At 29.6% G+C, this 13,962-nt stretch overlaps 1 protein-coding gene across 1 annotated transcript in view; it reads right to left on the bottom strand.

Annotated features, from left to right (window-relative positions):
* LOC107436898 (uncharacterized) overlaps positions 1-13,962 on the bottom strand; it is a 58,532-nt gene that overhangs the window by 36,673 nt on the left and 7,897 nt on the right. Inside the window, exons 2-4 of the mRNA XM_071180605.2 lie at positions 4,187-4,335; positions 1,920-2,236; positions 260-443 (exon numbers count right to left, since the gene is read on the bottom strand). Of these exons, the coding sequence (XP_071036706.2) occupies positions 260-443; positions 1,920-2,236; positions 4,187-4,302 (617 nt within the window). The 5' untranslated portion in view covers positions 4,303-4,335. The remainder of the gene's footprint in view (positions 1-259; positions 444-1,919; positions 2,237-4,186; positions 4,336-13,962) is intronic.

Below are 13,962 nucleotides of genomic sequence, written 5' to 3'. Positions count from 1 at the left end.
TATTTTCATCTAAATTTTAACAAAATACAATAAAGAACTCAATTGAATCATTCAGCGTCTCTTAACTGGTTGTGAAGACTTTGATCGTAATTGCGCATGCGTTAATTTTCGTGAAAATACACTGCACGTTTATTTAATTTTGTCGAACTAAGCATTAAATTTAATAAATAAAATAGCAAAAGTATCAAATATCTCTAAAATGTCCCTTAAAAATTTTATTTCGACTAAAACCCAAAATTTAAACATTTAAAACACTTACTTAAATGTAACTATGTTGGGATGTCGCAGATGTCTCAAGTGTTTGATGTCGGTTTCTTCCTTTTCTCGAACTTTTTTCACAGCAACCAATTCCCCTTCAAGTTCTCCCAGAAACACAGCACCTTGCGCACCACTTCCCACCCACTGCAAATCTTGAATATTTTCAAATGGAATCTCCCATTCATCTGAAAGTAAAATAGAATTCATAATATTATACTCATTTACTTTAGTACTGTAGTGTATCTACCACTACAAAAATACAATTCCAATTTACTACTATATATAAGACATGTTAACTCGATTCTATGTCGGGGTACCTCTTCTTCATAGATGAAGGTTAACATTGTCGATAACATCTTTCTATTGGTGACCTTTGGACGTGATGTGAACATGCCTACCATGACAGAAACTCCCACTTCGGTATGAGCATGCCTATCTTGACAGTAACGCCCACTTCAATCTGAACACGCCTACTTTGATGGATGGTCCACATTGAACATTTGACTTGCTATTTGTGACTGTGACATTATCCACCTCCACTTGCTGTTGCCACTCTGTCTCAATCACACACGTCGGCCTGCATACACTCGACTGCTAATGGCAGCACAAAAACGACCACGTCCGTCAACTTAATACAGCTCTCACGATCAACACTCAAAAGAACGGTGTTCTTAATACAGCTCTCCCGACTTCTGACAAAACAGCAATGAATCAACAATTCGTTCATCGAATTCTATCACAGCTGGTGGGGGAGTACTGTAGTGTATCTACCAATACAATTCCAATTCCCTAGTATATAAGACATGTTAACTCGATTCTATGTTGGGGTGTCCCTTTCATAGATGAAAGTTGTCGATAGGATTAATTGTAAAGGGATTAATTGCTGTAAAAATATTGTCAGTCTCTTTTTCTGTTAAATGAAGTTAGAGAATATATCCGAAACTTGTTGGACAAAATCGGGTAGCATAGCAAGCTATAAGCTACAGACTATACAGTAAAAAATCTGGATCAGATTAAGTTAAAAAGTACCCCCACTCGGGTGCCAGTGCTTTTTTTTATCATGAAATCCACTTTTACCGGAACAAGTTGCGAAACTAAAAATCCTATATGCAGTAATTTTTACAGTAAAAGACTATTTAAATAGATTTTATTAAGCTTGAGTGAATTAATCATTGACTTTTCCATAGGTAAGATTGCATAGATCTTATATTAGGTTTACTACTTTGAAAATGGAAATAAATTAACAACTTAATTGAATTAAACGCATTACTATGGGTGCAAGATAGGTACAATAATGTTTTGCACTTATATTTATACAAAAAAATGACATGGCTCAAAACCAGTGTCTGCTTTAAACCAGCTACTTTGACACACATAAAATGATTTGTCAGAAATAAAGGCATGAGCTAGAGAGTTAACATTAAAATAACAAAAGTATTTTAATGTTAACTCGCTAGCTATTGACCGTATTTATTTATATTACTATACACTAGACAATATAATTAATACTTTTTAAGTTATTTTATACATTTTTTAGGAAACAGCCCATATTAGACAGTGGTTAATATTTGGCAAGTCACCTCTTAAAGAAAAATTTAAAAACATACAACTAAACAACCAGTTAAATCTTATTGATTGACGTAATCATCACAAAACTTTACCAGGATCAGATGGTTCACTTCCTGCTGCTTTTCCCAGAATTCCCCACACAGGGCGGAGGCATACCAGTAGTCCATCCAACCATCCATTTTTTGTCCTAACATTCCTCATGAAGCTCGAAGCTTGAGCACCCATAGGAGATCTTACTGTTGTCAGGGCGGCAGGACTACTGGTTGAACTGGTGATTGCTGATGGACCAGGAGGTACTGTTGTGACAACAGGCGTGCTGCTGGATCTTGCTGGTGGATAAGTTATTATTGGATTCTCCGGAGATGTGGTGGATGATTTTGATGATGTCTCCTCTCTCAGGCACAGCAAACTAAAGGGGAGTGGGGATAAAAACATGAATCAGTGATAAGTTGAAATAAATTTTCTGTTAGAATGTGTATTGAAGGGGTTGGCAACTTGTTATTTTGAATTCAATCAAGGGGAAAAATTGGCAAACATTAGGCTCAAATATCTCAAAAAGTTATGGGTTTCGAAGCTTATCCGTCAAGGAAAAGAAAATTACTCTTGAGGCAAAAGTATTTTTCATCTAATTTTATTTTATAACAGTTGTTGAACTGGCGACCCAAATTTTGAATTTAAGGCTACGAATGTTCAACTTCATAGCCTTGTAATTTAGAACCCAATCCAGAAGATAAGGGGACTCCTGGTTCAAATACTGGGTGAAATTAGCCTTCGTGGAAGAGTTTTTGTTGGAACTAACCCACAGTTGCGTTACATGGAGAAGAAAACCACAAAACCTCCCTTGGTTAGCCTGACACCAAGAGGACTCTAACCGATGATCCTTCTACTGCTGAGGATATTTTTACGTCAGCACTCTGGTTGGTGCTTCTGAGTGCAGGATTCGTATCGATCAGCCATCGATGGGATTCGAACCCGGTTCACGTCATTGGGAGCCGAGCGCTCTGTCTCTTGAGCTACCACGTTTCTTACTTACTGTGTTGCCGTAACGAAAGAACTATGTGGGCTTTAAAACGGACAAATAATTCAAATATTTTAAAAAATACGAAATTTCTTTTTTTTTTAAAAATCGTCAATTTGGCGATATTTTTACACCTAGTTAAAAAAAAAATATCAAAATCAATTGAATAATTTTCGATTTTTGCTCATTTTTATTAGCCCAAATAATACAGCGTTAGAGTAACTTTTCGAATTTTAAAAAATCAGATCACATTCTCTCTTAATTTTCACATTACTGTTGGCTTTTTTCCTTTTCAGAATCGCCATAGAGGCCGATGACTTAAAATAGGCTAAACTTGACATAACAATCATGAATTAGAGTAAAAACTCATAGTTATGAAAATAACATACTATTCGCTAAGAAAAGGTTTCTTCATGCATCGACAGTGCCTACAAAAAACAGGTTATAATTCTTTTTTCCGTGTGAGAAATTTTTTTAAAGATTTTTTTATAAGACTTTATTTTATAAAGTGTGTGACTCCTAATTTCACCCCCGGTGGTGAAATTGGAGGGGTCTTGAGTAAGAAGGTTTTCCAAAGCTCTTTCGCCCATGAAAATAAACAATGCACAATTTAAGTGCCTTACACTTAAAGTGAAACTGCAATTTTAAACTGTATTGATATAAAGAATCTAAGTTATCAAGCATCTTGTGATAAAGAATTATAAGGGTTACAGAACGGACAAATAATATAAATATTTTAAAAGTTATTACATTTTTTTTTTTGAAAATCGCCAATTTGGTGAAATTTTTCCACCAAGAAGAAAATATCAAAATCACTGCTTTATTCTCATTTTTTTAAAGTTTTTATGCCCTCAGATAATGCAGCATTTGAGTCAGCTTCAAAATATTAAAAAATTTGACCACAAACACTTTTTAATTTCATAAGACTATGGTTTTTCTTCATATTGACTTTTTGCGCCATTATCAGAATAAACATATAGGACACTGGCCTATATGTTAGGGCTCTCCATCTTTAGATAGGCTAAACTTGACCTAACGGTTATCAGTAACTGTTGCAAATTCACTTAGTCATAAAAATAGCATATTATTCTCAAAAAATTACACTTCATGCGACTACAGAGTCTTCAAAAAACAACCTTAATGTCATTGAATAAAAATATTTCACAGGTGTATTTCTTATATTTTCGATTTGATCCCCATTTCTCGAGATATTTGAACCATTTCCATTAATTTTTAACACTCTTTTATAGAACAAAAGCTTTGGAAACTTCGAATTACATTAAAAACTTCCTACAAAAAATGAAAGATAAGCATTTTTAAGCGAGGAGCGAAAAATGATACCTTTTTTGAAAATCTTCTCTTTCGCTGCTGCTGTTCATGATTCCAAACGATCCAGGAGAGGTAAGGCTGCTCTCCAAGGAGCTAGGAATCTCTGACGGTGGTATTGTTGCTGACATCTTTTATTCCATCTGATTTAACGGAGGAGTTATCTATTTTTTAAATTAAAAATAGATAATGAAATTAATTGAATAAAGATTATTGAGTAATTTTAAATACAAAGAAATATTTATTCAGGGTTAGGGTAAAATTGACTGATTAAAATTCATGCATCATTTTAGACATAAATGAATGATCCCAAGAAACTAAAGTGGCAAGATATTACCTGATAAGTTCATCCACTTCAAAAATAAATAGGAAATAACAGTCGACGTCTTTAAAGAGCGTCAGAAACAGGCACCCATTTTCAGGACTTACCAGACGTAACAAGAATACGAGAAACTATCAATCGCTGCATATTGTAGGAATCTTGGGTATAAATTCGATTTCGACCATAGAGAGTGAATATTCACCTGTTATGAACTTTTCAGCTACTATGGCTTCTCTTCTTCTGTTTTTCCTCCTTTTTCCCTCTCGGTTACTGTGATTTTTCTAGTTTTGTTTCTCACCTTTATTTTTCCATTTTTCGTTGGAAACTTCTCTTTTTTACAACAATGCACTTTTGTTTCTTGCCATTCACGTCAGATAAGTCTATAAAATGGATGCCTGTTTTTGAGCGCTTGAAACATGTTGGTTTTTTTTTATCCTATTTTTATATTTTTTGAAGAGAATAAAATTATTAATAAAGTAATTAATGATCGATATTAAGTAATTAGACTCATTATAATAAATCAATTCGTAAAATTTTAACTCTTATCTGCAATTAGAAAAAAAAATTATTAAATACATATCATGTAAAAATTAGAATGAAGTTAGACTAAATAAAAATTATGTACAGTTTAAACCATCTTTACAGGAGAAGGAGTTCATTTAATTTATTAAGTAATAATAAATGAAATTAAGAGAAAATATCATGCATAATTATAAACACTATTACATAGCTTGAATAAATGTAATATTTACTTCAAACATAGCTTGTATTTATAGCTATGATTAAAGTAAATATTGCGTAGCTAATAACTCCATAAGTATAGTATAAGTAAATTCCCAAAACCTTTACTTTTATATGTTTTTATTTTCACAAAAATCAGCATGTGTAAAGGATAATATCTTTACAATAATAATAATTATTATTATTTGTTTTGAAAGTACTAAAATGTGCAATCATTTCTAAAAAGATAAGAAAAACTAACCGTATGTATTTGAAATATAAAACTTATTTCGTTATTTCCAAAGAAAAAAGTTCCTTTTAAATTTTTTTATCATAATATATATACTTCAATTCTGCAGAAACGGACATGGAACTAGAGATAAAAAGTTATATAGTAATAATTTTTTTTTTCAAATAAAATAAAATTTGCTATCGCTAAAAGAAGTCCATATCGAGTACTTTATCAATCTTATAAGGATAAAACATATCCATTTAGATAATTACATATCCCATAATTCTTATTGTACCATTTTAAAAAATTCATATAGAGTACTTTATCGAACTTATAAGGGTAAAACTTATCCATTTAGATAATTACATATTCCATAATTCTTATTGTATAATTTTAAAAAGTCCATATCGAGTACTTTATCGAACTTATAAGGGTAAAACTAATCCATTTAGAAAATTACATATTTTATAATTCTTATTGTACCATTTTAAAAAATCCATATCGAGTACTTTATCGAACTTAAAAGGGTAAAACTTACCCATTTAGATGATTCCATATCCCATAATTCTTATTGTACCATTTTAAAAAGTCCATATAGAGTACTTTATCGAACTTATAAGAAACTCATCCATTTAGATAATTACATATTCCATAATTCTTATTGTATAATTTTAAGAAGTTCATATCGAGTACTTTATCGAACTTATAAGGGTAAAACTTATTCATTTAGATAATTACATATTCCATAATTCTTATTGTATAATTTTAAAAAGTCCATATCGAGTACTTTATCGAACTTATAATAGTAAAACTTATCCATTTAGATAATTACATATCCCATAATTCTTATTGTACCATTTAATACATTTTGCATTCCGGAGTCATGCCAAAACACAAAGTTTGGCATACAAAAAGTTAGAGAGGAGCGTGACTCACTCTCGCCCACTATGCCAAATACTCCGGAAAACGGGAGCAAAAGAACGGAAGAATTTCTGTAAGTCGCACAAGTGAAAACGATCTGGAATTCCAGGAAAAGCATCGAATAGATCGATTCTCGGGAAATTGTGAAGTTCAAGGTCAGTTGTATTCCAGTGAAGTACTTACGTTGATTGACAGTAGTATTCATATAATATTGATAGCGCAATAGAAAATGGAAAAGTAGGAAAAGAAATTTATGAAAAATGTCATGAGGGGATATTTCCCCCACTTCTAATAAATCATGATTATTGAAAGATTATTGTAGATTTGGAAGAATAATTGTTTTCCACGTTTTCTTTTTGAAATGACATGCTTGTTTTAACATATTTCTTTTATATTTTATTGCCAAGGAAAGTGCTGTTTTGAAATTTGTTTACATTATTTTCTTTATTTCAGTAAAAGTGTAGATTTGGATGAATAACTTTATTCTCACGTTTTCTTTTAGAAATTGTAGTCCTATTTAGAATTTTTTATTATTTAATTGACGGAACACACATTTTGAAATTGTATATGACAAAAGAAATTACAGTTATGAAATTGTATGCTTACTTACACTTTTTTAGCGTCATAACACTTAAAAAATTTTATACACACATTTAAATTTTAGACGAAATACGAAATTACAGCTATGAAATTGAATGCTTGCTTACATTTTTTTTCTAATTTCATAACACATAATTTTATACACACTTTTAAATTTCAGATGAAATACGAAATTGCAGTTATGAAATTGTATGCTTGTTTACATTTTTTTAATGTCATAACACTTAAATTTTAGACACACATTAAAATTTTAGATGAAATACGAAATTACACTTATGAATTGTATGCCAGAGAAGACATATACTTATTCCCCCCTCTGATCCTCGATTTCCTTAGGGTCAACGATCTGATGGACCTTGTCTGACTTCGTCAGACAATTGGAGGATAAGCCTCAACAACAACAACAACAATATTCGCTATTTAAATTCAATAAACAACATTACGTGATAGCACGCGTCGTCTACGTCATCGAAATTATACTTCTAAAGCTCTAAAGTTGTCTGATACCAGTAATTCGTTAAGGAGAAACGTAAAAAAACACTTAATTATTACTGATCATATTATTATTGATGCTTAATTAATTTAGATAATATATTCATATTGAACTAAAAGAAATAAGCTATGCACTAGAGAGAAGCTTAATTAATTTGGATAATAGATTCATATTGAAATAAAAGAAATAAGCTATGTACTGGAGAGAAAAAGAAATGGAGTAAGGATATTTATTTGTCTAGAACAGTGGCTTCCAACTGGCGGCCCGCCATTTTTTGTGGCCGGAGAACTAAAATATATTAGTTGTAATTTTTTTGCGGACAATTTTCGTACAAAATCTATATGGGTTTAAAATGTTTTTCTCGTTAATAAAAATCTAATTTCTTCCTTTCTATGAAATTTATCATACCAACGGTGCAAAAAAAATTATTTCTCAGGTTTCGCATCCAAGAAAATATTTATTCAAGTACAAAAATAATTATGTATGTTTCTCTTTTCTATTTCACTTTTTTGTATTTTGTGAATATAATTTAGCATATGTGTATCAGAAATTTTCTCGAAGAAATTCTCCGATTTAACTTTTTGAAACCAATCATTTTGGACGAAAATATTTGCACACGCATTTGTAAATTTTAAATTTAAAATGTAAATATCTATTCTCTGGTGGTTGCAGCAGACAGACCTCAATTTTGTCATTGAACATTTTGTGTGCTACTATGTAAGTTTTAATACCAACCTTTTTAAAGTTTTATATCTTAACAATTAGATATCTGTTGCACATTAATTGTTTAATAAATGGATGCACATTAATTGTTTAATACACGGGTGCACATTAATTGTTTAATACATGGGTGCACATTAAAGTTATTGTAGCCCGAATTTTTTAAATATGCAATTAAATATTTTTTAAAATCTACTTCTTATTTTAATTTGTAATTCAATATTTTTGTTTTGTACAACTTGGTAAAAATCTGACAGTAATATTTGATGTTCCTTCAAACATAACAGAGTCCTATATAAGTTGCGGCCCGCCATTTGATTTGTGCTTTTAATTGTGGCCCCCGGCCACATGTAAGTTGGAAACCCCTGGTCTAGAAGAACCGAAAAAATCGTGATACAACCATTGACGACAATGATGCTTAAATATTGTTGGAGTAATGGAGAATTAAAAAAAAAATAATGGAAAGAAGATATTTTTTTTTATTTAAGAGAGCCGTAAAAATCGCCATATTATTATTGGCACTAATGTTTTATTAATAATGATAATACGTATTAAGTGAAATAAAATAAAATGAGCTATGTGATAAAAAAATATTAAAAGGAGAAAAGGCTTATAGGAAATTCGTTTAGGGAAACCGTAGAAAATCGCAGATGACGCTTAATTATTGTGTACTACTGATGATAATATGTACTACAGATATTATGGTAAGAGCTGCAATTTTGATAAAAATTCTACAACGGGTTTTCCGCAGTTTCAGAAAATATTTTTTCCATTGATAAATCGAAGATAATGTGTTAATATTTTAATGAATTAGAATTAAAGGAATTTCCTCCGCTACTCATAAATATTTTAACTGTAAAATAAAGGCCAGATAGAGAAATGATCATGCTCCAAAATCCTTATCAAGTACTTATAAGAATTCTATTTTTTTTTATATCGACTTTAGTTCACTGTTACTGACAAATGTATTTTTTACAAAACTCAAATGTTGAAGAGTTAATATAATAAGTACCAAATATTCTAATACAAGTATAGAATATAATATTGATACATTAAGTGACTATTAAAGCAGCACCAATACTAAGCAGTTTAATACCGATAATCCGGAAATAAGTGTGTATCCTTCGAAAGAGATATGTACCTGAGAAAATTACTTGATAGTGGTAAATTTTAATATTATGGTATTATGAGTTGGCCGCGAGCAATAACATCATGACAAGTGATGTTAAATACATTTTATCTTTATTCTAAGGGATAAACTACAAAAAACGAGTTTTGCTAACTTCAGTAACGTAAAGTCACCTATAAGGACAGCTTATAATATTAAATAAAAAAATTTAAATTATTTTAGCTATATGAATTGAAAAACTTAGTGGAAGAACCAGTTAAGTGACATTTTCAGAAAGAAAAAAAAATCATTGTATCCGAACTATTTCCTTACCAATTTGTTAAAAGGCTGGACTAATAATTATTTGCTTTATTTTATTTGCCACTGTTAGAATTAGAAATAAAAATCCTGCTGGCATACTAAAAATCGATATGATTAGTTATGTTAAGATTAAAGTGAGCGCAAAAACAGGATCTGTTACATTAAACATATCCATATTGATGCAACCATTTTTTATTTTTATTTTCCCAGATTCATTTAATTCTCCTAAAAATTTCACTTACCTGGTTCTTCCACCAAGCTCTTTAATTGTGTTGGTATATGCGTTTCAGTTCTGAGCATGATTTCGTAATGTTTTTCAGTACTGATTTATATATTCTTTACTTATTTTTATTCACCCCGTGCAAAAAGCGGATTTTCAGCTAACCGTATTATAAATTTCTCTTTTATCAAATTGATTGATTAACCCATTTAATCAAATTGATCATAACTTGTAATACACTAGACCTGATTATTTATATTTTCAGCTAGTCGCCAGTGGCCGGTACACTCTACCAACTTAGTCGCCACTTTTTGTTCGAACCTAATGAGCCGGTGAACGATATTGATAGGTCCTTTTCATTTAATTTTTTGCTTCAATGAAATTATGTATAAATTTTTAAAAAAAAAATCGTATAATATGTAATTTACGGCTATAAAAAGTTAATTCAACAATAAAAAGTAATGCAAATATGCGACAAAATTTAGTTTAACATACTGACTTTAAAGAACTTTATTTAAAAGTATTTGGCGAAGCAAAATACATTTAATGTATGCACTGTAACTATGAAATATTTAAATTGTTAAAGATGACATGATAAACAGGACTTCCGCATGAATCTTTGCACTACAAATTGATAGATTCTGGAGGATCAAAATTTGAATGGAGACAATGGACATTTTAATGAAAATTCTGTTTTTCAGAAACTTTCTGCAAAACAGAATTCCTCTTATGCACTTTTTACTTAACAAAAAAAAGAAAAGGAAAAAAAAGGGCGGGAAAAAGTGTAACAAGTTGGTTATTTAATTTAAATCGCCACTTTTTTCATTGACTCGCCATGTGGCGAGTGGTAATTTTCATGTCTATAATACTCTCATATATGAATTTTAACAAAAATGAATCAAGTAAATTTTTTTTTCTTCTATCGCTTCCATGTTAATGGTTAAGAAAATGTTCTTTCAAGTCTAAAGAAATTGAGTATCATTTTGTAAGGCCAAAATTTAACTCCAAAAGGAATCGATCACGACTCCATAAATGATGCGAGTTCTTCACGCTCGAAAGAATGACCACTTCTCAGTAGACGGTTCATTTGCTATCGAAGATATTATTAACAAAAATCAATGTACAAGAAACTTATGAAAAAGAACAAAGAATTTTCAAAGACTCAAGATCTTATTTATCGCTTGCAATTTTAAATGTTATACTTTTTTCGGAAATGAAGCTTTTCATTAAGACAATGTATTTTTTCTCTTCAAAAAATATTTTTTGAAGTTTCAAAAATTATTCACAGATAACTTATTTGCTAAAATTAAGAATTGTAAAGCTAGGGGAAATATGATTATAAACCACATTTTGAAATAACGAAGAAGAATACTACAATTTGCATTTAGGAACGACCAAGAACAAATGTGAATGAGACTTTTTTAGCAACTAAATATTAAAAAATACAAGAATGTTGTTTTGAAAAATCCTAACAAATTGTAGTCCGAACTTCGAAGGTGCCAAGCCTAAATTATGATAAAATAACCGGAATCAGTTATATGCTCAAATATATTGTTACTGACAAAAAATAATCTTTTTTTTTTTTTAATTTTACTACTTTTTTGCTGATATTTTGGATAAATAAAATAATTTTACATACACAATCGAAATATTAAATAAATTATAACTTATTCAGTACATATAAATGTAATTATTACAGGCTTGAAAAACTCCTAATTTTCAGAATCACTGTTAATCCTTTCACGAAAAGTTTTGGTTCCGCAAAACGCAGTTCGGGAATCACTGATTCAGATATATATAAATAATTAAGTAAACAAAATCATTACTCAAAAGAATAATGTGACAACTATTTAAAGTATAACTTATCACATTTGAATGTTTTTTAGTTTACATTTGATTAAACCTTTAAAAATCGAATATTTAAAAAGAAATCAGAATTCAACAAAACAGAACGATTTAAAAAGCAGAAAAATTTCTAAACTTTCGAAAAATTTATATTAAAGGAATAATTAATAAGTTTTCTTTTGATTCATAAATTCTTAAATTAAGTTTATTCAGATATAAGCTGAGAAGTCAATTATAAAGGCATGGAAAAGAATTTTCAATGCATTATTTGTAATATTTTTTTAATTCATAAATATTCAGAAAAGAATCTTCTTACAATAAGATGTATATCCTCTTCGCTACTGAAGTATAAAGGAATATAGCAAACAGTAGTTTACAGTTTCGAATTTCCATTTTACTGCCATAAGTCATTAAAAAAATATGGATTATTCTGACAGGGGGCTAATAATTTTAGGTACTCATACGTGCACCTCAGCTTTTATCTAAATAAAAGAATCTAAATATTTCAAATGTTAAATTGCACTTAGAGCAGGAACAAATATGCATATTGTTATATTATGATTTATTTAAATACAATGATGATTAGATTTATTAATTGTTCAGAAAGAAATGAATATAAAAAAATAAGAAGTTTTATCTAAGTAAAATGACATAGTGGCATTAAATCTCAGTTGCAAAGCTATTTTAAATAGGCAAACCACGCAAAATTAATAATTATTAAAAAGAATCTAACATTAATTATAAAAAAAATATTTAATTCTTGGGGGTAATATTTCAAAACTATGAAGGAAAAAAAAACGCAAAAATATAATTATAAATGTATACACTTAATATAAAACAATTAATTAAAATATACATAAAAATATTACTAAAAAAATATAAAATTAAATACTCATAATACTACTTGATTTCACTAGACTACTGCACTGTTATACATTTCGCCATACATACAAAGGTACACATGCGTGGACCTGCATGTTCTTGACTGTATTATTTTTAAATTTTAAGTTAATAGAAATTTAAAAGCTTCTTGCTGATTAACTTATAATTAACTTTTACTTTATAATTACTAATACAGACATTTACTAATAATACTTTTCTGGAACAATTTTTTATCGTCGAACTTTAAGAAAAGTCCGCAGTCGGATATTTGATAACTTAAAATAATCAAAGAAAAGAAAATATTTTAAATTACTATTTTTTCTCGTATTCCTAAGAATAATAATAAAAAAAACATTACAAAATTAAAGCATTAAAATAATGGTAAAGCGACTTAGTGATACTACAAATAATGATGTGTACCAAGATTAAATGAAAATATTAGGAGATCACATTATAGATTTCAAGTTAGATAAGGAATCCGCAAACCAAAATAAACCTGTCGTAAACAAAAGGGCAGTCGTATCATGTGACACCTTGTTTCCATGGCTACAGATGAGATTCGCAAGCAACACAAGACTCCAATTGGAAAAGTAAGGATTAGTTACCACGATCGCTTGAAATGGTTGAAAAATGATTCTCTGTTCTAACTTAATGGGTTAGGGGAATTAAATTTGTTTTAAGCTTAGTGCGAAAGAGTTCTTTTGAATAAATTGAAGATTTTACTGGAAAGAGATTCTAAGTGACTTTAGGAAAAAATTATGAATACTTAGAGAAACATCTTATTTAAATCTTATTTACCTACACAATAGCTATTTATTTTATCAAATCATTAAATTTTTAGTGAATGATGGATTAAGTGATAGTTCGGTGTGGGGTCTGTTCATCGACCATGTCAACCTTCATCTATCAGACGGTACCCCCTGATGGATGTGCATAACCTTTCAATTTCGTCACGCTTTTGCTCACAAAGAGTACAGCGTGTCCGTTAATTCATATTTATATTTATTTTTTTTAAGTTGTGGAAGGAAATAATATTTTACACACAAAATTTTGAAATATTTTAAGCTCTATGTAAAATGACTTGGAGCAACTTTATTGTGTTATATTAATAAGTGTTTACACTGCGATTATGTTACAACCGCAGAAAGAAAAAAAAAACACACTTCTGCTGTAATGCAATGCTGGGTTAAAAAGGAAATGAAAAATTAAGCCATAAGTTTTACAAATTTATTTTAATATTTAATTTCCTAAACTCAAGAATAAAATGCTATTGTTACTTATATTTATAATAAATACACAAAATGATTAGGAGCGGACCAAAGCATTAAAGTACTGTAAAAATGCATCTACTATTCAAAATCATAGAAAGAGCGTTCTTTAAATTTAATAAACAGGGTGATATTGTTC

Source organism: Parasteatoda tepidariorum, chromosome 8 (genome assembly GCF_982258835.1).
Source record: "Parasteatoda tepidariorum strain Cologne lab strain chromosome 8, Ptep-v5.0, whole genome shotgun sequence".
Lineage (NCBI taxonomy): Eukaryota > Metazoa > Arthropoda > Arachnida > Araneae > Theridiidae > Parasteatoda > Parasteatoda tepidariorum.
This window is presented reverse-complemented; position numbering and strand designations above follow the sequence as displayed.